This window comes from Schistocerca americana, chromosome 3 (assembly GCF_021461395.2).
Source record: "Schistocerca americana isolate TAMUIC-IGC-003095 chromosome 3, iqSchAmer2.1, whole genome shotgun sequence".
NCBI classification, from domain to species: Eukaryota; Metazoa; Arthropoda; class Insecta; order Orthoptera; family Acrididae; genus Schistocerca; species Schistocerca americana.
Window position 1 is genome coordinate 962,820,083 of NC_060121.1, and position 26,878 is coordinate 962,846,960.

Below are 26,878 nucleotides of genomic sequence, written 5' to 3' on the forward strand. Positions count from 1 at the left end.
CAGTCCTAGGAAATAATATGTCTCCACTGCAGTCAGTGGATCATCATTAAGGTGAAGTGGATGTTCCAGATGAATGGTACGACGCCAACAGAAGTGCATGACACACGACTCTGCGGCTGAAAACAAATCCGTGGGCTAGAGCCTATGACTGCACCTTGTGGATGGCTGCCTGGAGGCACTGCTCAGCAACAACAGTACTGGAGCAGCAGTATGAAATGCAGAATTCGTCTGCATACAGAGAAGGTGAGACGGAGGGCCCGACAGCTGCTGCTAGACCGTTACTGGCCAATAAAAATAGACACTCAATACAGAGCCCTGCGGAACTCCATTCTCCTGGATATGGATGGGACTATGGGAGTCACCAACTTGGACATGGAAAGTACGGAGCAACAGGAAGTTTTGGATAAAAATCGGGAGTGGTCCCCAGAGACCCCACTCATGCAATGTGGCAATGCTATGATGTCACCAAGTCATGTCGTATGCTTTACGTAAGTCAAAACAGACGGCAATCAGGAGTTACCACCTGGAAAATGCTGTTCGGATGGCATACTCCATGGACACAAGATTATCAATGGTAGAGTGACCCTGGGCAAGCCACATGACTCCAGGACCCAACCAAACTGCCGGCGTACCATATGTTCCAGAAGCTGACAAAGAACGTTGGTGAGGCTGATGGGCCGATAGCAATCCACATCAAGCAGGTTTTTACCGGGTTTGAGCACTGGAATGATGATGCTCTCCCACCATTGTGATGGAAAAGTGCCATCGCACCAGATCCGGTTGAAGATGATGAGACGATGTCGCTTGCAGTCAGATGAGAAATGTTTGATCATCTGGCTGTGGATGCGATCAGGCCCAGGAGCTGTGTCGGGGCAATGTGCAAGGGCACTGAGGAGCTCCCACTCTGTAAATGGGGCACTATAGGATTCACTGCAGTGTGTAGTGAATGAGAGGATGTTCCCTTCCAGCCTCCGTTTGAGTGTGCAAAAAAGCTGGAGGAGGGGGGAGTGGGAGGTAACTCTCCGACGCAGAGGCTCAGGCAAAGTGCTCGGCAATCGTGTTTTGAGTCGATACGTAACTCGCCATTTATGGTAACACGGGGGCCAGCTGTTGGGACCTGGTACCCGGAAAGAGGTCTGATCTTTGCCCAGACTTGGGAAGGTGCTGTGTGGCACCCAATGGTGGAGATGTATCTCTCCCAACACTCTTTCTTCCGTTGTTTGATAAGGTAGAGAACACGGGCACAGAGCCGTTTAAAGGCTATGAGGAGTTCCAGGGAAGGGTGCCGCTTATGCCACTGTAGAGCTCGCCGACACTCCTCAATTGCTTCAGCAACTACCGGCAACCACCAAGGGACTGCCTTACATCTTGGGCACCCTAAAGAGCGAGGGATCGTGTTTTCTGCCCCAAAAACAATTGTGCTAGTCACCTGCTCAACCTCACATCGATACCCTGTGGGGGAGATTCAGTGGTGACAGCAGAGGTGAAAGTTCCACAGTCCCCCTTGTTCAAAGCCCATAAGGGCAGCCGTCCATGCACCTGCGTTGGGCAGTGACAGGAAGATGGGGAAATGGTCACTACCACACAAGTTGTCATGCGCTCTCCAGTGGATAGATGGGAGATGTCCTGGGCTACAAATTGACAAATCAATGGCCGAGTAACTACCATGAGCCACACTGAAACGTGTGGCGGCCCCAGTAATTAAGAGGCAAAGGTCGAATTGCGAAAGTAAAGTTTCGACATCCCTGCTTTGGCCAGTAAGCATGGTACTACCCCACATGGGGTTATGTTATGGTCATTAAAACCTCCCAGAAGTAGGAAAGGTTTATGGAGTTGATCAATCAGTACAGCTAATACATTCAGGCGTACTGCACTATCTGGAGGAAAATATACATTGCAGACAGTTATTTCCTGTGTCGTCCTTATTCTGACAGCCACAGCATCTAGTGGGGATTGAAGGGCCACATGTTCACTACAGACCGAGTTTAGTACATTAACACAAACTCCACCCGACACTCAATTATAGTCACTACGGTTCCTGTAATACCCCTCATCGCCTCTGAGGGCACGGGTCGGCATTGCTGTGAACCAGGTTTCCTGGAATGCAACGCAGGTAGCAGATGTGAAGCTTAACAGTTGCCATAGCTCAGCCAGGCGGTGGAGAAAACAACTGCAATTCCACTGGAGGTTGATATCGTGAGACTGGGAAGGCATGGAACATTCAATGAGGCATTTTACGCCTCTCAGTCACCTGCTGCCACCGATTTATTGCCTGAGCAATCTGTATCCATGGTGTCTGAGGGTTTGGCGAGATCTAGGTCCTCAGCAGTCACCAAAATCTCCACCCTATCCTCAGCCGCAGAGCTTGTAGGTGGCGGTGGTGTGGGTGCCACCACTATTTCCTTGGTCTTAGTGGTTTTCTTTTTGGACTTCTTTCGCTGCTCCTTGGGTTTCCTTGGCTGGGAGGACTTCACTGGCTCAGTCTCCGGGACTGAGGAAGAGCATGAAGCCCTACGACCAGCTGCTTTTGGGCTCTTCAGCTTACACTTTTCCGGCTTAGAAGTGGGGATGGATGTCCCCGATGGTTGGGGTGGTGTTGCCCCTGAAGTAGGTGGCGCAGGAGTAACAGGGAGGGAAATGCCCCCCCCACCCCCACCATCAAGGGGACAGCTGAAGTCTTCCGGCTTTGAGAGGTGACCTGGGTTGGCGGAGCTGATGGTGCCAGAAATGTAGTAGCAGCAGTGTAAGACAATGTCATACGCACAGGACACAGGCATTCAAAATTTCTCTTAGCCTCAGTGTAGGTCAGTCTGTACAGGGTCTTGTACTCCATGATTTTCCTTCCTTTCTGGAGAATTCTGCCGTCAGGTGAGCAGAGTGAATGGTGCTCTCTGCAGTTGACACAGATGGGAAGCGGGCACATGGAGTATTGGGACATGATGGGCATCAGCAATATTGGCATGTGATGCTGGACGTACAGTGGGAAGACATATTGCCGAACTTCGAGCACTTAAAGTACCGCATTTGGAGAGGGATATAGGGCTTTACATCACTCCAGTAGACCATCACCTTGACCTTCTTGGGCAATGTATCGCCCTCACAGGCCAAGATGAAGGCACTGGTGGCAACCTGATTATCCTTCAGAACCCGGTGGACACGCCCAACAAAATATACACCTCACCGCTCTAAATTGGTGCACAGCTTGTTGTTGGACTGCAAAAGAAGGGCTCTGTGACATATGATACCATGGACCATATTTAAGCTCTTATGGGGCGTGATGGTTACAGAAACATCCCCCAGCTTGTCACAAGCGAGTAACTCCTGTGACTGGGCAGAGGATGCTGTTTTTATCAGGACAGACCCAGATCATTTTGGACATGCCCTCCACCGCCTCGAACTTGTCCTCTAAATTTGCAACAAAAAAACTGAGGCTTCAGCATCATGAAAGATTCCCCAACAGCTCTCGAACATACAAGGTACTGGGGAGAATAAGATCCGCTGCCATTCTTAGCCTGACGTTCCTCCCATGGTGCGGCCAGGGAGGGGAACGTTTTGGGGTCTTACTTCTGTGCATTGAATTGAGCTCGTGATCACTTAGAGACTGCTGGTGTTTCACTACGCTTCATCACGTGTCATCCGCCCTGATGGCACCCACTCCGACCAGGGGGCCTCCCCACAGGCGCCAACCAGCCGCAGCAAAGGCCACCTGGCAGGATGGCCATTGCGGGAGTCCCGATGCCCCACGAGGATGGGCATCTACCCCTTGGCATACGTGGGTGTTAACAGCGCAGGCATCAGCAAAGCGATCCCTGTGTGGTCAGGGGGACTACAACCAACAGGGTACATGGGGGGCCACACTACAATGGACTGGCTACCGTGCTGGATATCAGGTGCAAAGAAGTCCATGGTCATCGTCGACGCAGAAATCAAACTGCATAGTGAATGGTGGGTGGTGGAAAATGCACCCAGGAAGGTGTCCTTGCCCAAGAGATGGAGAATGGGAAGGACTGCATTGTGACAAGAAAGTGGGCTAAAGATCTCAATGCACAATTGACATGATGCACCTCTTAAGGCGCCCTTCCCCAACTGGCTCGCTCTTCAGGAAAATTTTGAAGAACAGAGGTAAAACACTACAGGGGACCATCACATAAGGCTGGAATGTGTTAAACTCCTTTTAGTCGCCTCGTACGACAGGCATGAATAGCTCGGGCCTATTCTAACCCCCGGACCCGCAGGGGGAGATTGTGGATGGAATCCGGGCCTGGGCCCATGTTAATGAAGGGGTAAGAACCTGCAAGAATTCCCATTCAGTGGAGGTTTTCTGTATTAAAATAGACAGTTCAATGTAAGGAAGCACCCTAGATGGAGGGAGGTAGACATTGCAGACATTGATCGCTAGTGTCTTCACTCTAACCACTACTGCTTCCAGGTCGGTACGAAGGGGGATCCAGTCACTTATGACATCAGTGCGAACCAAAGTGCAGACCCCTCCGTATGTTATGCCAGGGCTGGCATGGTTACACCATAACGTCTGATAACCATGAAACATTGTAGAGTTGTCATCATAGAAGTGTGTTTCTTGAAGAGCAAGACAAAAGACAGAATAACGGGCAAGAAGGTGGTGTATTTCCAGTAGGTGACAATATCCATTGCTATTCCACTGGATTATATGTAGCGAGTGGTGGAGAGGGGGCAGGGTGGAGGGGAGGAGCCCCATCACCAGCAGCTGCCAAAGAAAGGGAGCAGTTCTTCAGCCGAGGACGAGGAGTGGCACCCAGAAGGGAGGTCGTGGGAACCTAAGGGAAGGATAGGGGAAGGGGGGACGGGGCTAGGATGAGGTAGGAAGGGGAAAGGTTGTAACGGAGGCAAAAGTTGAAGAAAGTGACACTGGATTGAATCTATCATATTTTTGGCGAGCCTCAGCACAATATAGGCAATCCAGGGACGTGTACTCTTGGATCTTCTTTTCTCTCTTGTAAGCTGGGCAATCTGGTGAGTGAGGAGAGGGGCTGTCAGGACAATAGACACACAGGAGGTGGAACACAGGGGTGTCCCTCATGGAGTTTGTGTCCACAGTCATCAAACAGAGGATCCGTCATACAGATGGAAGATATATACCCAAAACACAAGCACTGAAAGCACCTCGTGGGTGAAGGGACGTACAGCATCATATCACATGTATAGCATGTAACGTTTACCTTCTCTGGGAGAGTATCTCCTTCCAACGCCAGAATGAAGGTGCCAATATCTGTGCTGTTGTCTTTATGACCTTCTGCACCTGTCTAACAAAATGAACGCCACTCCACTACAGATTAGCCTGAAGTCCATCATGAGGTCCCTATGAAAAATCACTCCCTGGACCATGTTCAAAGACTGGTGAGGGGTAATAGACTGTTTAACATTGCCAAGATGATCACAAGCACAAAGCGCTGCAGACTGGGCAGCAGAAGCAGCTCTGATCAAGAGGGAGCCTGACATCTCACAGAGATGCCACGTCACCAAACTTGTCCTTGATATCCTCCACCAAAAACAATGGCTTTGTGGCAGTGAATGTGTCCCCATCTGTCCTAGTACAGACTGGGCAGTGGGGAAAGGGTTCCAGCCCCAGATGGCAAGTCTGGCCCTCCTTCCATAGGGCAGCCAGGGAAGGGAAGGCTGTAGTGTCATATGAAGCAGCATTCAATGAGCATTTACCACTCAGAGACACAGCCGTTTGAAAATGGTCAGATTTTTGCATGCACCAAGCATAAGCACTGATACCACCCACTATGATCACAGGCTCTCCCATGGACGCCTGCAGCAAGGGCCGCCTGGCACGGTGGCCATTGCCGAGAGTTTCGATGTTCCAGGAAGAAAAGTACCCATTCCTTGGCATACATGGGGAGGGAACAGCTCAGGTATCAGTAATGTGATCCCTGTGTTGTCAGGGGCCTCAGCCAGGTGGGTACATAACAGCCCCACCACATGGACTGGCTACACGTGTTGGTGACCTAGCAGGGTGGAGGGGGGCTACAGTAGGGAAGGAAGAGGGGAAGGTAGATACTAGGGAGGGAATCTTTCCCCAAATGGTTCACACTAAAGACAGAAAATTTAGAAGTGGTGATTCAAACCCCACACGGGGACCAAAATGCCAAAAAGGATAGAAGAAAACAGACAGGAGGAACAAAACTGCAAGCAATACAGGGAACCAGGTGGATAGCCAGGTCAACATAAATTAGAACACCAATGTAGAGGAGGGAGAGGGCAGTGGGGAAGGAGCGAGGATGGGAGGCAGGGGCACAGAGAGAGAAATGCAGCCACGGAAACAAGAATGGGCTGCAATAGCCCATGGACTGTGTGCACCACACACAAAAACATGAAAGAACCACGTGACCGTTGGAGGGTCGTAACTGCTTAATAGACTAAGGTTCCAGCAAGCCCTTCTAAGTGTTTATGAATATAAAACGTGGACACTTTCCTCTCACCCACTACAAATGCATTATGATTTATGACTCCTTGTGAGCCGTTACTAAATACAATTTGATTCAAGCAGCCTTGAGTTATGTGCTGACAATATTGTTGAAACAGTGTGGTTAGTAAGTCAAAGCATTTGCAATTTGGAAGATCACAAGTAAAATACAGGAAAGAAGAGAGAGGAAAGGGCAGATACTGAGTAAAGTAATGTGTTAGAGAATATCACCAAATGAAAACAGCGCTGGATTGTGGGGTGGAAGAAAAGCCATTAGGGAAAATCAAATAATGGAAAGTGAAGGATGGAACAACAACAACATTATGGGAAGGATAGCCTGCTACTCACCATATAGAGAAGACACTGAATTGCGGACGGGCCTAACTGCACGTGGTAACACTATCGTGTCTCATAAGTGTCTTCACAGGTTTGCTGCCAGATCACATTGTGCAAATTCCACAAGCCAACGCATACAGATCTATATCTGCAGGCCACAAGCTGCCATCATCCTGCACAATGCGGTAGTGCATTACGTATTGTTAGTTCATAGAACACATGTGGTATCTGATCCTGAAAGCCTGTCGAGTGAAACATTTGATGACAGTATTCTGACAAAATGGTTATTCTGAAAGACAGATACATAATGCATTCAGGCCCAGGTGAGTTCAATCTATGGAGCAGAATGAAGATACGAAGACACCCACCACTTTGGCCTTTTGGTGCCATGTCGTCAAGAATCTGAAGAGTCTTCGGAAGATGTGGAATTAAATGTGTTTTTCAACCATCTTCAAAACCGAGAAACCGGTTGGGTTAATTTAAGGGTGACCTTGGCCTGAGGAAATACGGTGTGTACAAGATTCCTTGTCAATGTGGGGCAGCATATATAGGCCAGACATGCCACACAGTACAAGAACATCGCGATGAACATCAGCTTCATACACACCTTCGTCAACCAAGAAAGTCGGCAATTCTGGAACACTGTCTGAATACAGGACATTGTATGATTTATGAAAAGATGGAAGTTTTATCTCCAGCATCATCTTTCCGGGACCTGCATCATTAAGGAAGCAATACATATCCGTACAGCCCATAATGTCATCAACAAGGATGTGGGATTTCAATTGAGTACGGCTTGGAACCCTGCATTGGTTGCTGTCACAATGCAAAAATCAAGATTCTTCAATAACAGGCTCGTCATAACATTGGTCGCGTACAGCCGTTGGCGAGTAATGTCTGACGGCACTGTTGGCAAACCCAGCATACAGCGCACGTGCAGGAGAGCCACTCTTCGATTTTAGGCTGAGGTAGTTCGAATACAGCACCGTCTATCTGAAAATCACTGCGCATGCGTGATTTCTGTGCCTGTGCATTCTTCGCGCTCGTGCTCTAGAAACGGGGGTGGCGGCGTGCGGATACCGTCACTCGTACCTAGCCACCAGCAAGGTTGAACCACCTGAAGATGTCTGACAGTTGCCCCAAGGAAATATTGTGGAATTTGCACAACATGATCTGACAGCAAACCTGTGAAGACTATTTGCTACACATCTGCTGGGAAAGCTTGAAGAGTCACACTACCCTGTCTCCTCGAAGTCCCTGCACACTCCTACTCCTGGCTGCAGCACTAGGCCTTCCCCCACCCTCACCCTATTATCCCTCCCTCTCCTTGCCCAATGCTTCCTCCTTACCCCCAACACCAACTCCAGATTGCTTCTCCCTTCAGGCGAAGATGCAGTCCATAGTTTGGGCACAGTGACTAGAGTCATTGGTCACTGTGGGGTGTGTGTGTGTGTGTGTGTGTGTGTGTGTGTGTGTGTGTGTGTGTGTTTTACAGCAGAAGACCTTTTGGCTGAAAGCTTGAATGTATAGCAGTCTTCTCACTGCCTGCCGGCAACACAAGTCTCCTCTATGCGGTAAGCAGCAATCAATCCTCCTCGTAACAGTGTTGTTACTCTGACATGAACTTTCCAGTGTTAATTATTGTGCACACACAGATGGGAAGATTCATTAATGTTGAATTACAGGAATGGTGATCAATCACTAGAAACTGTAACAGATCAAGACATGTAGACATCCACACAGAATTTGTTGCACAAAAGTCATATAAAAGATTCACTGACAGAATCCTAAGGAAACCCATTTCACCCACTGAAGTTTAGGGCCATGAATAATCTGTCCACTATAGTCTGGGAGACGAATCTTTGGTATTGACAGCTCAGTAGCATCTTTCCGTTGCCTAGCGACCGCAGGCAGGCAGCCAATGACGGCCTGACTTTGAGCGGGTAGCAAGGGACACGTTGCCGCTCTGAAACCCGGTCGTGCGCGCTTATGAAACTTACCAGTGTCTCGCGTGCAGGCGGTGCGGTCGTTCGTCGTTTGTCTGAAGTTGAATTCACAGTTTATTTAGTTTTTGTTGTTTTTAGTGTTTCTTTGTTTATGTTTCATTGTAAACAATGTCTAGTGCGGCGGGTAGTACCAGCCCAACACAAGAAGTGAAACGGAGGAAGAAAAGTGTGCTACACACCCAGGCCCGTGAATTCGTATGCTCTGTGAGGGATTACTTTGAGAAAGAAAAGGACAAAGGTGGGCCCTTAATTCCTGTTGTTCAGGTTGTGAAGAGAACTGCAGCATCATTGAAAATAAGTAAGAACACTGTTGTAAAGATAGGGAAAGAACAGTATAGTGTAGATTATGACGAGAGTGGCACAACAAAACTGCACACACCAGGAAAGAAGCGACCGAGAAATAAGCAGGTGACAGCTTTGGACGATTTTCAGAAAGACGCTATTCGTCGTCATATATACAGCTATTATAAGAGAAGGGAACATCCCACTCTATCTAAATTACAGGTGTCGCTTCAGAAAGACGATCTTTTTAAAGGGAGCAAATTTTCATTGCGTACAGTGTTGAAAGACATAGGCTTCAGCTATTCACTGTTTAACGGATGCAAAATATTAATGGAAAGGACAGATGTAGTTGCATGGCGGTGCAGATTTCTGCGCAGGATCATGGGTGTGGAATTCGGAAGTATAGTGTGGTTAGATGAAACTTTGGTCAATGCCAGCCATTCTTTACGTAGAGGCTGGAATGATGGAACGCCCGAGGGGACAATGGCAGTGCCTGTTGGCAAAGGAGGGTGTATTATTGTCTTACATGCAGGAACATCGAAAGGTTTTGTGCCAAACTGCTTGAAAATGTTTCGGTCAAAAAAGACGGGAGATTACCATGAAGAAATGAACAGTGTAGTATTTCAAGAATGGTTCGAAACATCGCTTATGACGAATCTGACAAGTCCATCAGTGATTGTTATGGACAATGCATCTTATCATTCCGTTGTTCACGATAAGGCACCAACCTTGGCAACAAAAAAAAGACGATATCATTCAGTGGTTGAAACGGCGAAAAGTACATTTCAGAGAAGATTTAAGGAAGGCGGAACTGCTCGAAATTGTGGCACAAAAGAAACCCCAATTTCCAACATATGTAATTGACGAGATTGCTAAAAGGCATGGGCATGAAACGTTCGGCTTCCTCCATACCACTGTCACTTCAATGCAATTGAAGGAGTGTGGGCACAGATAAAAAATTACATTGCTGCAAACAATAAAAAATTCACGATCTCTGAAGTGGAAACTCTCCTTCCAGCAGCTATCAAAGTGACAAGCGAGACGTGGGCTAAAATTGTAAACAGCACTGCAAGTGCCATCAGAGAGGTGGCCAAAACCGAAGGGGTTGTGGAAGAATGCATCGAAAATTTAATTATACATCTGGGAGAGAGCAGTGATAGTTCGAGTAGTGCTGAGGAAGACAATGTCAAATCAGATTCTGACAGTGATCTGAGTGGTGTTTTTCCATTACAGTAATTACAACGTATTCAGGAATGTAAGGAGGGAGTTTGCTATCGATCTATAACCAGATCATCTTGTGAGTACTTTCTTCAGATTATAACTCTTAATACACTGACCAATTATTCTGTAGCTTGTAGTAGAACAAATTAATAAGGCTAATACTTAACAATGGAAACCAAAACTGCTAATGTTCAACAACTTGCCAAAATAGTTTTCATTTCAGTTGTGAAGTTTAACAAATAACTTTATTATGTTTCAGCATCTTAGATACTTGTACTAAATAGCTCTTATCAGTTTTCGAGTTAATATATTTCAAGCATCAACTTTAAATAAATTCACGCATACCAATACGACTTGTATTTTGTCTCGCTTTTATTTCTGCTGCTAGAGAATGCATGTAGCACACAGAGCACCGCGTGCTGTGAGCCACGTTCGGCAACAGCCCCGTCTGCCCGCCGGAACTGTCTGTACCAATCACTCGTCTCACGGACTATATATCTCTAGTATTGCTAATCACCCTGGGATCCTACCAAGGACAGAGTATGGTAAATGGTTCAATTTAGTAAATTTGAGAGCGTCAGAGAGATTCTCATAAGACTGCAGCGACAGAAACTGGATCATGGAGAAGTTAACTGTTCATTAATAAACAGACGACACATTACTTCCACTACGAACATCTCATATACAAACATGGCATGAAAAGTCAGATAAATTTGAACTCAAGCTGAGAATCACTGACAGTTGTTTCTCCCAACAATGTCTGCAAATGGAATAGGAGAGGGGGAAATTATAGTGGTGCACTAAGTACCTCTGCTGCACACTTTAGAATGGCCTGCAAAACAAAGAAGTAGATATTTCTTCCATTGTATCGTAAGTGTTTTGGAGAAACATGGCAAAAGCTAATTTTTGGTATTTCCATTTCTTCTAGCCAAGTACAGTCGTTCAAAATCATAATGCATTCTCATGTCCAGTGTTAATTCTACAATGCTATAAACATTAAAGTTTCAGTTTGTACTATGATACTTTGGGGATAAAATAATTGTGATCACACAACTTTGTGAGATAATTGCAATAAAATACGCAATGGAATCAAACTGCAATACAATTAAGAAATTCTATAGCACTAATGGTTAGAAAAACAATGACATGTAAATAAAATAATACTGAACTGTAACCAAGATAGGAAACGAAAATAGAAAAACTTTTACGAAATGGAGTTAACATGAAAACAAAGTGTGGGTAGCTTTTTAAACTCAAACAATACAAAAAATTCTAAATGATCTTTTAACTAACTGTAATTTCACAAATTTTATTTTAATCATGCCACTTTTTACGAGAAAACCAATATGTCTACCCGAAGGCAACATAAATATGTGGATTGAACACAATCTTGAGTAGCTTGGAAGGATTAACAGCAGTTTAAAGCAGAAAGTAGCTCTACGAGGTCTGTTAGTTAAAAGTATATTCCCTCCCAGGGGACACCGCCTTATCGTAGGCACCTTCAGTGTCTTGACAGGAGGGTTTGCATGCTTTGATGAGGCCAAGAGTTGTGTCAGTGGTAGCGTAGTTACTCGCAGGGTCATCCAAGCTGGAGTGGTCTCGTCTGAGGAGCCACATGAAGTGTCCCACACCATAGGGTAGGGGGACTCTACGGGCTAGATCGTCAACCCCTCTAGGGGAGCTAACCCCAAAATGAAAGCCTGGTCCTCTAGGTTGGGAGTTGAGCACAGGATTGATACCCCAGCCATGTAAAAAATCTATTATTGTGAATAATTCTACGACGAATGCCGGACTGCCCCTACCAAGACAAACTGCACTAGTAAATAGGAATATGGATTTATCAGTACTTAAATTTGGAACATGGAACATGTGTATGATGCTGCAAACAGGAGCAATGAATAGTGTTGCAGAAGAGATGCTAAGGATCATTACCTAATAAGAGCCAAAATGAGAAACTTACCATGGCTGCCAAACAAAGTAGTACCAGGGTAAAGAAATAGAATACAGAACAACTGAAAGATAGGTCTATTGTTCACGAGTATCACATCAGATTGAGGCATGAGTTACAAACTAAAGATGGTGGAGATGATACTGACAAAGGTTGGAAATCTATTAAAGATGCCATTAGGATGACAGCACATGAAATACTGGGGAAACAAGGAGACTGAGGAATGAAGACTGATATGATGATGAATGTAGACAGGCAGTGGAATAGAAAAAGGAAGCAAGGCTGAAATGCCTGCAGTGGAATATTAGATCAAATCAGTCATTATATAATGGAAAGAGAATAGAGGCAGCAAGAGTGTGTAGAAGAAAAAAAAGGGAGGGCATGAAGGAAAAGATAGAGTTGGAACACCACTACCAGAAAACTGAAGAAGGAACTCAAGAATGTAGAACGAAAATAAAAGCTTGTAAGGACAAAGAGAGAAATGTTCTGACAAATAAACAAAATGTTCTGGATAAATGGAGAGGATACTTCATGGGAATTTTGGAGGGCAATCCTATCAGGAATGAGCAGCCACTCTATTATGTCTCAGATCCAGAAATAGAGGAACCAACATTAGAGGAAGTATGGAAGATAGTTTAGTGTCTAAAAAATACGAAGCACCAGGAACTGATAAAATAACTGCAGAACTGCTAAAAAATGGGAACTTATCTTCACAAGTGGATCCACAAACTTATTAAGTTGATATGGAATCAGGAAAGAATGACAGAAGAAAGGACCTTAGGTGTAATTCAACCAATAGACAAGAAAGGAGGCAAGACCTGCTGTTCAAATTACCAAGAAATTACCCGGCTAAATGTAACCCTCAAGATCTTCTCTAGTATTATCTACAACAGATTAGCACCATAGAGCATCAGTGTGGATTTTTGCTTAATACGTCACAACAGACCAGATATTTGTGTTGAAGAAAATACCTGAAAAGGCATATGAGTGTAACATGGAGCTTCATAACCTCTACATAGACTTCAAGCAGGCCTTTGATAGTCTCGATAGAGCGCAAATGCTAAATGATTTGCTTCTGCTTCATTTACCATCAAAGTATGTCTCATTTATTCAAGCAACATTGGCTGCTTCCAAGGTTGCAGTGTGAGTGGATGGAGAACTGAGCAATTGGTTTAGCATTAGTAAAGGAGTCAGAATGGGACGCACTCTCAACAATACTTTTCAATCTGACTCTTGAAGCAGCCATGCGGAAGCTTCAGATATCTGGTTACATAGGCACAAAGTCGACTCAGATATGCGCATATTAGTAGAAGCGTATCACTAGAGAGGAGAATATCCAAGCTGAAAGCAGTCACAGAACCTAGAGGCCTTTCTATAAATGAAACAAAGACCAAGTACATTAACTTCACAAGGAAGGGAAATAATACAGCAGACTATTTCAATTTTGAACATGTGTAGAACTTTGACTATTTGGGCTCTAATATTAACAGCATATATTCCATATCTACTGAAATAAAACTGCACATCCTAAGTGGTAATACATGCTTCCACACGTATAAGAAATTGTTGGCCACTAGGTTATTAAATAGGTAGCTGAAGCTGCAACTGTATAAGGTCATGATCAGACCAGTTGTAAGCTATGGATGCAAATCTTTGATGCTAATGGGTGTTGATGAGCAGCAGCAGCACCTCACGATATTTGAACGTAGAGTGCTGAGCATGATATATGGGGAAGTTCAGGATAATAACAGCTTCTGGAGATCTAGGACAAATACTGAGCTGGACCACCTCATACAAGGAGCTGACATCATAAGAATTATAAAAAGTAGAACAGCAGCCTGGCTTGGGCATGTCCTCACGGTGGATACTGGAAGAACAACTAAAAATATTTTTTAATGGAGGCCAACCAGAAGAAGACAGAGAGGAAGGCCACAAAAACGGTGGAGAGATGATGTGGAAGAAGATATAAAATATCTCTGAGTCCAAGGATGGCAGAGAACCATACTGGAGAGGGCAGAATGGAGGAAACTACTTGATGAGGCTAAAACCCACACAGGATTGTAATGCCAGGAGGGGCATGAGGAGGTACATTAATTTCGAAGGCTCTCAAGATATTGTAACATAGATTCGATTTGCCTAATGGAAATCTTCACAATGTATTTGATAATTCTGAATGTCACTCAATATATGATAAGCAATCTGTAGTGTCTTTTGCCATATCCAGCTTTATCTATGTGCCCATTTAACTGCTACAGCTTCACCCAACTGTCCACTGAAACTCAACATTCTAAAAAGTATTTCTGTATTCCCTACTGCTGTTCAACAGTTGGGTCTGGTCATTTTAGTGCCAAACAGGAAGGAGTTTAATGAAGTCTGGGACTGCACACCATCTACTAATCACAATGGAAGCTGTGTCACATTGTGCATAAAAAGTGATGAGAAAGGGGGGGGGGGGGGTAGGACCTTTCATTTCTGAAATGATCTTCAATTTCTGCTTCTTTTGTAAAATATCATCTATCGAAAGTACAACTACAAAGAAAAAAGAAGGAAGGGAGGAGGCAAACTTTTGGGTTTAACATCCTATCACAAGGGAAAGTCACAATTTTTTCTACATATAAACAACAAATAAGATGCTTTGTAACCATCTAAAACCCATCTGCGTACGATATAACTGATTGGTAGGGTTGGTGGCCTGACGGCTTTTCTTCGATCCTAACCCAGCGCTGTTTTCCTTTGTTGTTATTTTCTTTTGCATCACTATACTCAATGTCCATCCTCCTTTCTCTTCTTTCCTATGTTTCTCCTGTAGCCTACAAACCGCACTGCACACTACTTACGAGCACACTGTATCCAACATCCCGGCCGCACACAAAAGATGGATACAAGACTATGCTGATTGTCTGTGCAGCATCTTATGTCCCATATTACTCCCACAAATAACTTAATCCTACACTTTCCAATTAATCACACTCCCTGCGTCAATCTCCCGTACCTTACCGGTGCCACAATATCCTACAAACCCCTCCCCACTCTTTCTCCATTCTATCCCAGTTTTCACGCACTAATTCCACCTCATCCAGTCACATATATAATTTTTCTCCTCCACTTCAATCCTCGTCACAGTATATAGTAATCGACAGAAAATCTTCAAGCAAAACTCAGTGATATTTGGCATTCCCCAAGGAGGTGTTTTTATAGGTCCTCTGCTGTTCCTAATCTAAACAAACAATTTATGAGATAATGTGAGCAGTCCTCTAACAATTTTTGCATATGATGCTGTCATTTACCATCTTATAAAGTCTTCATAGGATCAAAACCTACTACAAAATGACTTAGGAACAATGTCTGTATGGTGCAAAAAGTGGCAATTGGCCCTAAATAATGAAAAGTTTGAGGTCTTCCATATTATTGCTAAAAGTAATCCATTAAATTTTGGTTACATGATAAATCACACAAATTTAAATACTGTCAATTCGACTAAATACCTAGGAATTACAATTACAAAAAGACAAATTGCAACAGTCACACAGATAATGTTGTGGGAAATACAAACCATAAACTGTTTTTCACTGGGAGAATACTTACAAGATGTAAACAGGTTTACTAAAGAGACTGCCTATGCTACATTTGTTCATCTTCTGCTAGATTACTGGTGTGAGATATGGGATCCTTACCAGATAGGATTGACAGACGACATTGAATAAAGTACAGAGGAGAGTAGCTTTTTTGTATTATCATGATATAGGGGAGACGTGTCACTGACATGATAAGCAAATTGGGACGGCAATCATTAAATAAACGTGGTTTGCATTGCAGTGAGATCTTTTCATGAAACTTCAATCACCTACTTTCTCCTTTGAAATGTAGAATTATTTTATTGTTGCCAACCTACACAGAGGGGAATGACTGTAATAAAATAATAAAATCTGAGCTCGAAAGATTTAAGTTTTTAATTTTTTCTGTGCACTGGTAATAATGGAATGGTAGAAATATAGTCTGAAGGTAGTTTGAAGAGCCCTCCGCCAGGCACATAAGTGTGAACTGCAGAGTAGTGATGTAGGTGTAGTCACACTATTATCAGCATCCATGAAACTATCAATGTCATTAACCTTTTCCTGTGAGGTACAAATTTTTCATGGAGTCAACTCTTCCTTAATTTCTTCTCTATAAAATTCGGTTGTTCAATTTTTGTTTTTAACCAGTACTGGGATCAGTTTAGCTGCCTATACCAAAGCTTTACTTATATTCCTACTAACTTGGTATTGTATTAATGGACAGCATAAGTATTTCTTCAACTGATCAGACATTAAATAATTATTTAAGCTTCCATTCTACTGAAATGAGGAAAGTAGAAAAACACACTACTGATGTAGAGTATTCATATTTATTCATATGATTCAGCAACCCTGATCACGATCTCTCTCATTATTCCAAGTGAATGGTAGGATGAACACTACTGTTAGACCATGGAAGATACCTTCAGTATTTCTGACCCTGTATTTTCACTTTGGCATTCTACAGCTCAGCATCTGGATGTAACTGTCGCATGCTACGAATCAGTAATGGCACATTCTACAATCATTTTGAAGTCTGCATCTGGCATCCAATTGTCTTAAATGTTTGGTTGTCAAATCTTATACATTCCTTCCAAAAATACAGGTAACAGTAGAAGGCACTTCAAAGAAAAGCTTGCAGAAAACATGCAGTGGTGCCTTAGTATGAAACAGAACTATGAAAGTATGTCAATTTGTAAACACAGGCAGAAATTTTTTTACGTACCAGAAAACAGTTGAGCAAGTTCACTCTCAGTTGTATTGCCAGAGATGCCCCCAACAAATATGCGATTTGGAACAAGGGTACCATACTTGGGAGCATTGTTTGCAGCAGCAGTAGTTTGCTGAGAGCCATGACTAGCATTGACAGGGGAGGACGGCGAAGACGAGCCTGGAGAGCCTTCAGGAGGACTTGCAGATGACTGTAATGAGGAAAAAGGCTAAGATACTACAGATAAAAACCACAGAAATACAGTTTGTTTATTTTCATAATCTAAGTCCACTAAAGTAGTCTTACACGTTCTGTAAAATTAGAAGATGAAATAACACCAGTACTTACCTTCAGGAGGCTAAATTCCAAGTACTACTGACAGACATTTAACAACAGGGAAAATAATTACCTACATTTTGGAACCATTAGCTATTGGCTCAGTGAGGATAAAGGAGAAGGTCATGGATAGTTGGGAAGGAGGAGCAAGCCACTCAAACCTCCTGTTGAGTGGGACCCCACCTATTGTGACCTCTTCAGACACCTGTGTCTCTACTACATACTTTTTTTCCCTACAGTGAACATGTTTCAGACCAAAGATTTTCAATAATTGAGGGAATAAAATAAAAGTATTAGAACCTACACTAGTTAGTTGATCTTGTCTCACAAAGAGGTGCATTTATGCTTCAATTAAATAACTTTTTGGCCAATATTTCAGGTGGTCAAGTGGAAGCGGCCAGGCTCATTGAGTGCCACATGTTCCCTGTGTTGGCCATTATGTAGATACATACAGAGTCTTGCCAAGTGAGGCTGACTGAAGGCAGTAATACTGCACCCCACCACTAATCTGTCAAAGATTTTTTAAGATAACAGATTTCATGCTAAGGCAAGGCACTGTATTCGTTAATGTACTGAAGGTGTGGGAAAGAGCAGCAGTCAAGATGAGAGATGCAAAGCAGACAAAGGAAAAGAATGAACAAAAACAAAACAGGGGACCTATCCTTACTAGGAGACAAATACTCATAGCTTTTAGGTGATGATAATGCACTAATATAGGTTCTCATACCATCATTTTAATATGGCAACTGTTTAAAATGAATTTTGGACCACAAAACATATCACACAAAAAGTAAGTTTCTAGTGAAGCCACAGGTGCATGTAAATGGCATATTTCAGTAATTTCTTCATATACATTAGGAAGAATGAAATTCTACCATGTAATATCACATGCAACAACTTTAAAAATTACACATTATAAATTTAGTTATCACTACATTTTAAAACTATTTATTAGTTATTAATATCTAGATATAAAATTATTCTTCTAAACTCTACCACAGAAAAGGAAGACTTTAGGAAAGAAACCAGAAATAAAAACTGTAGCTGAGGTTTGCCAAAGGATAGGGAAAAACTGGATACAGATAAGGAGGAAGAAGTAAAATGGCAGTGGGAAAAAAAAAAATCCCAGTTGACATCCTCTGCAAAGCACTGTAACTCAGAATTATATGTGCTTTACAATATAACCAATAAATAGCATACTTTGGGAGATACAATGTGAAAAAAATTCACTGGTGGTGAAAAAATGACTTAGTAGCAGCTAAGAACAAGCAGAGTGTGAAATTCCAACAGAAGCATAAGAACTGCAGAAGTAGAAGTCACAAATGATTATAAACGAACAATGATGGGACTGCAGAAAGTTGCTTTGCCTTGATAACTACATGATGTACATATGTACAATCTAAGTACATACAATATGGGTGTGGGCATCAGGAAAAGATACGGTGGGGCGTGAGAAATTTATCACACCATTTCTTTCATTCTAGGTCATTGCAAAGACCTCATACAAATAAATTCATAATAAAGCAGGTATAAATTAGTTATTGTAAAATAGAGTTCTTAAATGATTTGTAAACTTCCAATCAGAGAAACAACAATACCATTGAAATGTGGCTTGAATGTGATTAGCATCCAATTTCAAAACAAATCTGTAGTATGTTAAGGAGACTTTGCCTTTATTGATAAGGCAATTGTTCTGCAACTGCATTACAAATTCCAGTATACATACATTTGTAGAAATAAAGACAGATGTGTAGCATAACATGCAGAAATCAATCGATTTCTAAATAAGCAGACTGCTACAGAAAATTGACTGCCAATGGCCTCCAGGCAGCACCGTTTCCAAAATACTGAACATGAAAGATACTGTGATTTTTCTGCAACAACTGTATAATTTAGCATACTTTAACATCAAATTGCTTCTTCAAAAACAAAATGTAGGTTTACTGTGTATGCATACCTCAATTTTTAAACGGTAGCATGCAAATCTCTCCCCTTTCAACATTTTCTGCCAATAGAACACTCAGGCAGTATTCAGTAATGACACTTTCTGCAAAACTGGCTAAAATGTTTCACCATTTATCTTGGAATAAGGCTATATCTGGAACCACATCATACATATTACTACAGCCAGATTCATTAAGAAATATAAACAAAAACGATGAGTTAATTATACTGGGCAGTGCAGCTAGTTATTTTTCATATTACAAAATTTAAAAAGTAAGAGGGGAGTTATGTAATACGTGCCCCTACACTTGTTACTATTACTACCATACACAAAGAACTCATGTAAACGTACCTTTAAATTACAGGAAATTACATTTCATGATTACCACCACGAAAATATGAACGATTCCAGAAAACATAATTACTACATGAAGAACGTGAAAAATGATTAACCACGAGTGTTTCTATACAACAAGTGTTTTGATTATGAAAACACGCCCTCTTCTTATAAACTTATACTGACCTTATTCTTCTTAAAATGTAATGTCGCCATGACTAAATGCGACAAGGTGCGTTATTCTACTCGGCTGATACAACTAGCCAGGAAAGCTGTGAAATGTAATATACAGAAATCAAGTCAGATCTGTCAGACACTGACCTACTTAGCGTTATGTTAACATAAGCAGATACATTCAAATTATAAAAGGTAATTGACAGTCAAGCTGTTAATCTGCAGCAGGTTTAAACTGGTTTTACGAAATTTCATGCTTTACTTTTTAGTTAAAACTCTTCAGTAGAAAGCAGAATTATGTGAGCGCGGAATGATTTCATTGTCTATTAATGAAAAATTATTTACCAAAATGAATGAATGAGAAACTATCATCGTACTGTAAACAATACTCCATGCCAAATGCAATTCTATGGTTGAATAATACAAACCATGCTGGGTTTTGTAGAGCATGCATTTTACACATGACAGTATTTATACAGGTTTCCTCACCTCTCTGAAGATTATTTTCCTTTCTGACTGGTACTAAACACATGCGCTTAATACACAAGGCGTGCGTCTTGTAAACATTACACGTTAATCTCCCTTCAGCAGACGACCGAGACATAATAATTCGTATATCATCCCCTTCTATTCAGTTTATAGTTTAATCTTCGTTTAGCTATTGTACATTTCCGCCTTGTATCTTAGACTTTTCAACTTACCATGGGCGGTATTCGGGCCACAGCAAACAGCACCTCAAATTCCCCAACCTAATTCCTGTTTGGACGAACCCCTTCTGCTGTCACCAAACAGCGACGTTCTCACGTAAGATGGCAGACCGCGTAGAGTCTAAAAACGGATCTAACAAAAAAAATGTAGCTAACGCCCGACAGCAAAACAGACTGATATAAATCCTTAAATATGCTGTCGCGTGCAACTTTTAAATTAATAATTGTATTATTTTTTAAAAAAACAAACCCAACTAAAACAAAACCAAACTACTATAACTTTTACAGAACTAATCAAACAACATACTAACGCACAACAATGACGAACTTCAATTTTCATCCGCACATTTACTACAAGAAAATATGTCTCAGAAGTTTAATCGCAAAAGGCCTCCATACTTGTTTCCGTACCTGCTGCTGGGAGCTCTAGATTTCGTGCAACATTCAAAATCTGAAAATCTATTTGCATCATCTGTGAAATGTAGTATGCACCATCTTCTTTCTTTAGCGGCGCTGGTTTTAAAAACAGGCAGTTGACTGGAAGTGTCAGTGAAATATTATTCTCACAGTCAGCAACTTCATTTTTATAGATTTATGACATGGCGAAAAGGACGTCAAATGTGAAGTTTAAAGCGGTTAAGATAATAAATATTAATAACATCATGTTATCGAAATATATATATATATTTTTTTTTCTACTGACTGGTTTGATGCGGCCCGCCACGAATTCCTTTCCTGTGCTAACCTCTTCATCTCAGAGTAGCACTTGCAACCTACGTCCTCAATTATTTGCTTGACGTATTCCAATCTCTGTCTATACAAATTGTTTATCCTAAGGGAAATTAGTCACATTGGAATAAGGATAGCGCACAGCAACTTTTCCCTAAATTCATCTGATGACATTAATTGCCAGACATTACTAAATTTTAGGGGGGGGGGGGGGGGGGGAGGGAGCACAGAAGGAAAACTGGAGACGAAATCTGAAGCTCCATGCAATAGCTTCAACAATGAAAATGTTCTATAGGCATTGATAGAGTAACGATGAAGTGAAGTGGTTGAAGCAATTGCCTCGTCGCTCTGGAGAAGGTTCAAATCTCCGTTACAGACAGAAGGAGCGGGGCTCAAATTTCCGACCTGTCGTCCTCACTTGCATTTTCTGTGGTTTTGCCTAAATCGATTAAGGTAAATGCCAGGATGATTACTTGGAAAATGACACTGCCGACATTCCCCCATCCTTGTCCAAAACGAGCTTTTTCTCTAACACAGATCGTTAAACCCTAATCTCCCTTTCTTCCTTACTCTCAAACCATAAGCATCGATCTCAGGCATAACTCACACCCTTGACGAAGAAAGAAAACGTTAGCTGGCTGAACCTACGTTAGAAGAGCTACCACATTTCGGAACGCAAAAAAGCGGACTCTTTCTGTAATTTAGAATTCGGAATTAAAATTGAGGACATTGTATTCAGTATTCACACAAGGACTATTAATTACTCATTAGCAATGGAAAAATATTAAAATGAGCTCAATTTACCACCACAAATACTTTTTGCTTAATAATTTGTGGGAATCCTTTCTGTACTAGCATCCGTTGAATGTAGTGATCTAGAAACCACAGACAAAAATTGACAGTTCTCGTAAAAACAGCGTCTAATATAGTTACTTCCAAACAGATCCAGAGTACTACAGTAGCAATATTTACATTGAGGACTACTGACTGTTCGCTTATTGTTGACCCCCGACCTTTACGGAAGTAACAAGGTTTCCTAAAGGCTTATTAAAGTATATTCGTAGTCAAATGCAGTGCGTACTTCTGGTAATGAACTTGAATACAAAGTAAGCTTGTTGTAACATTGTTAAATGACATAATGTTCGCAGTTTCTGGGTACAGTACGAAATTTACCGATAAGAATCGATCATAAAGATGCAGGCAAGCGCCGTAACTTCGGCGCAGACTTTTCACAATCTCTTATTCTATCATTCAGTTTTGCCACATTTGTCACAAAATTTATAGTTGAACTAATAAGTGTCAAAATTTCGGACATTTTAACAAATTTTTAAATTTCTTTCGGTCGCAAATTTCAGGACCCAAGAAGACAGTATATGCCCGGAAAAATCCGGATGTATGGTAGCCCTCAAGCTACCCATGGGGGTATCCTAACCATCAATGCCACAGAACTTCATTTTTCGCCAGTTTGTGTGAAGCATGGCACAATATAAAACGTTTTCATAACTTTTTGTGTTCGTTTTATCGTCGATTAAAACTAGTGTCTTAGCCCAAACCAACAAAAACAGTCCCAGATAATCACTCTCTGCAGAAGTACATTATAGTGATAACACATGCAGGGTGTTTCAAACAGGACTTTACAACATTGAAAATTCATATAAATTAATTCATAGTACCTACAGAGGTGACTGTAGTGTCTATTTGTAGGGAAATACATCAAGTTTTCTCTCGCGTAGTTCGTTAGTGCCGAATCGTACCGAAAGGAGCGCTAGCGGCAGTTGAGTTAAAGATGGGTGCTTTCTCTGGACCAGAGCGTGCTAGCTGTGTGTTTTGTTTTGCAGAATCGAAATCGGTGACAACAGTTCAGCGTAATTAATTCATCAAGGATATAGTGTTTGTACCTCCTGTGCCGGCTTCTCTACCTAAACGTAGAGCAAGTATTTACACCGCTGAGCAAGTTACACCTGCAATGGTACAGCGATTTTCGGAAGAAATTGACTTCTGATGGGATGTGTGCAGGATAACCAACGGAAGCCACATACATCTTTAGTTTAAGGTAAAAAAGCTTGATCTGTTTGCCTATAAAATAACACTAAACCCAACTCTATATCTTCTTTCAATAAACTTTACAACTTTTGAAAGCAGTAGGCTATGTGCTGACAAAATTGTAAAGTTCTGTTTGAAACACCCTGTATAAGTAAATACCGTTATTGTAGCCAGGCATCTGTGACATCTATACATCCCCATCTGGTTCCACATCATGTTCTCACTACTATACAAAAACTTCTTCCACTGCTTAAGAGAGAAGTGATAGCTTTATTTGTACCACCACTGTAAGTGCCATTGTGAAGGAAACCAACAATGTTGGCTTCAAAGGAACTGTCTCGACATTTGCCCGAAGTGATATAGGGAAACGATGGAAAATCTAAATTTAGGAATGCAGGTACGTATATGTGATTAGCGCATACTGATTTTTGGTGTTGTGCTTACATTGTTGTCGAGGATGAAAGAAAGTTGATACAAGATATGTGTGTATAGTATAGTCTCATATTTTTGTTATATGACAATGAGAGAGGGTAGATGTTTAAATTCAGTGTCAGCACATAGCCTACTGCTTTCAAAAGTACCATGTAAGTTTCAAGTCCCCATACTACAGATGTATCACCACAAACAGTGTTAAATGTTCTTAATACACAAGGCAATGCAGAGAGTTTTCGAATTTAACCCATGACATTGGTTCAACATCAGGAGATCAGGGAATGTATATGCCAATATCCCTCCACCAACACGTCATCCAAAAACGATGGTGAAACCACCAGAATTCGAACAGGTAGATATCTGACTCAAGTGCTACAACATACATATGCGTTAAGCATCGTTTACACTGGAGCAACATCTTGCAACATTGTGGCATGCAACAGTGCTGCATATTACATGACACACTTTGTCGCATGATTCATGTGGCACAGCCAACACTGTGCATCGTGTCGCAAGCTGCCGCAGTGTGCTGCAGCTAACTCCCAAACTGAGTGGTTTCATGTGAGACAGACATTTTATGTGTGGCAGTGAAAAATTCGAAAATATGGAATGATCGAACAAGAAGTATTTAGCATTCATAGAGGACTACAGACAAGCTGAGATTCCCCAGAATGTGCGTGAAAATAATTATAAAAATAATGTAGTGAAAAGAGACGTTATATGAAATCTCACTTCAAAATATGAAATTGATGAGGATGCTGTGAGGAAGAAGATAAAAAATCTGAGACATGTATTTCATTGCGAATACATGTGTGTGACAAAAAAAAAAAAAAAAAAAAGACTGCTCAGTGGGTAATATGGAAAGAAAATCGTTTGCATACGAACCATTAAAATTCATCTTAGATGTGGCAGAACCACACACAGGAATGGAAAGCTCAATTGAAAGTGTCTTGATTTCTATAATTATTCATGTTTCTTAACTGAGTACTATAGTATACCAATCCATGGCAACAAACTTATCAATAAGTGTAATGTAAAATAGGAAATTTTATTCCGTTTTTAGGATGTCCCATTTTTTAAAAAAAATGTTGTAATGAATAGGCTGTATATGGTACTTTCTGTCAAATGCCTTTGAATATGTATGTAATCAATAGATATAAGCAGTAATTTCTAAATAAGTTTTACTACAGTGGACCACACAAATAAGTTTGTAGGAACAAAGTAACAAAAAAATATTGAGTTCATCCAGATAATTCTATTTATTTACATAAATGAATATACATTGTAGTATGAATATAATTAATATATATTGATGCAGGATGATGCCACCGAGTGAGGTGGCGCAGTGGTTAGCACACTGGACTCGCATTTGGGAGGACGACAGTTCAATCCCGTCTCCGGCCATCCTGACTTCCCAGGTGAAGTGCAGTAGATACTACTTGGAATCTGCAAATGGTGAAATATGATTGTTCTTTGATTGTGTTGGTGTTCTAAAGTTGCTTTCTGTTGATAACAAATCGAGATCTCTTGTATGTGGGTATTGTAATTTGCCTACGTCATTTGTGACCACAAGACCAAAGCAGTCCATGAACAGAAAGTATGGCCGCGTTTTGCGATATTTTTTAGTAGTCATGGAAGATGTGGCAAAATTGTTGCTTACAGTTGACAAGGAGATCCAGCAGCTGCAGCGGGAGATTGAAGTTCTGGAATTCTCTACACAGAGGAGTGGTGACAGCTAAATTACAGTGAACGTACCAGTTGCAGTGATACCTTCAATGTCCATCTTACTAGTGTCATCTGCACTGTGGTTACTGTTAAGGGTCCCTCCGTTTTCGTCTGTGCAACCTGAGATCGGTTTGCAATTTTAGAAGGTTTTTTGCTCAACTGGAGCTCACAGAGGACCAGAAGTAATTTATGTTAGCGGTCAGTAATTTAGATCAGAGAGCAACAACTGTAGTTACGGATATTATCCTGCAACATTCACACCGACGGGCCTACCACGGTCTCAAGATGGCGTAGATCGCTCATTGCGTGAAGTCACTCAAACAAATACTTAAGCAGGGGCAGTATTACGAGCGAAGAAGTGACAGAACCCCATTCGAATTCAGAGGCATTTACCGGCTGTGGTTGAAGTTAGTGTGATCTCTGAAGAGTTGGTGCTACACATCTGGCAACAGCAACTGCCTGCACTGGTGCAATTAACCCTGAAGCACATGAGGGGCAACCATTGAAAAAAAAATGTTGTGGGTAAATGATTGCACACATAGAATGTTAGACTCGACAGTTGTAGCGGCTGTAGCACCAGCAGGTACTGATGCCACACATAAAAGTCAGGCATCATGGACGTCAACAAAACATACGCATCGTTGTGTAACGGTGTCATTTCGGTGAGCAATGAGGAGGACCAGATCTTGTCAGCAGTAGTGCAAAGACAGCATCAGCACATTTTGTTAGTGCAGGTTGCTTACATCAGGGGCAAGTATGCACTCAGGGGCAAACCTACTGTTCTCTTTTGATTGACAGTTTATGACCTCCTGGTGATAATCCTTCCTTTTCATTGACAGATACTTAGCCTATAGTTCCCCCATATGCTCCTCTCCTGCTCCTCCTCCAAACCGTGCAGGAAACCTCTAACCCCCCCCCCCCCCTCTCCCCCTCCCCCTCATTGACATAGGCACACTTTCAAGCCTGAGTTATTCGTTTAGCCCCCTCCCACTCTATCAAATTGATTGACTACTTATTTAAATTTATCGATTAATTAAACCCTCCACCTCTAGTAAACTCCTGCACTATCCTCCCCTCTTCCCCTCCCCTACCTAGAAACTGGCGGCTCTGTGCTGGGATGAAGGATCTCACAATAAGAAAATCAGCTACATAGCAGAAAAATATATTGTTTATTTATTTTAAAAAATCAGTTTGCAGGGGTTGGATTTATCTTGGTCATCATTCTCTGCTGTTTGGGAAGATGCAGGTATTGTAAAGAAGTAATTAAATAGATCGTTTTTTTATTCTGCTCATGCAAGGAATACTGTCATGAAACAGCCATCACACATAATTACACTGTCAAAAATCGCTCAATCATGAAGCACGCACTGTCCATAATCCCATCTCGCCACCCATGCTGACTGCCCCAGATGCGCATCCCAGAGCCAGAGTCGGCTGCTGGGCCAC

General features: G+C 42.0%; 1 protein-coding gene across 1 annotated transcript in view; it reads right to left on the bottom strand.

The window, feature by feature from the left end:
• The window catches only part of LOC124605552 (atrophin-1), a 174,224-nt gene extending 153,251 nt beyond the window's left edge, over positions 1 to 20,973 (bottom strand). The window contains exons 1-5 of the mRNA XM_047137310.1: positions 20,915 to 20,973; positions 20,498 to 20,636; positions 19,809 to 19,894; positions 19,299 to 19,439; positions 17,021 to 17,216 (exon numbers count right to left, since the gene is read on the bottom strand). Coding sequence (XP_046993266.1) covers positions 17,021 to 17,216; positions 19,299 to 19,343 — 241 coding nt within the window. The 5' untranslated portion in view covers positions 19,344 to 19,439; positions 19,809 to 19,894; positions 20,498 to 20,636; positions 20,915 to 20,973. The remainder of the gene's footprint in view (positions 1 to 17,020; positions 17,217 to 19,298; positions 19,440 to 19,808; positions 19,895 to 20,497; positions 20,637 to 20,914) is intronic.
• Positions 20,974 to 26,878: the final 5,905 nt, after the last annotated feature.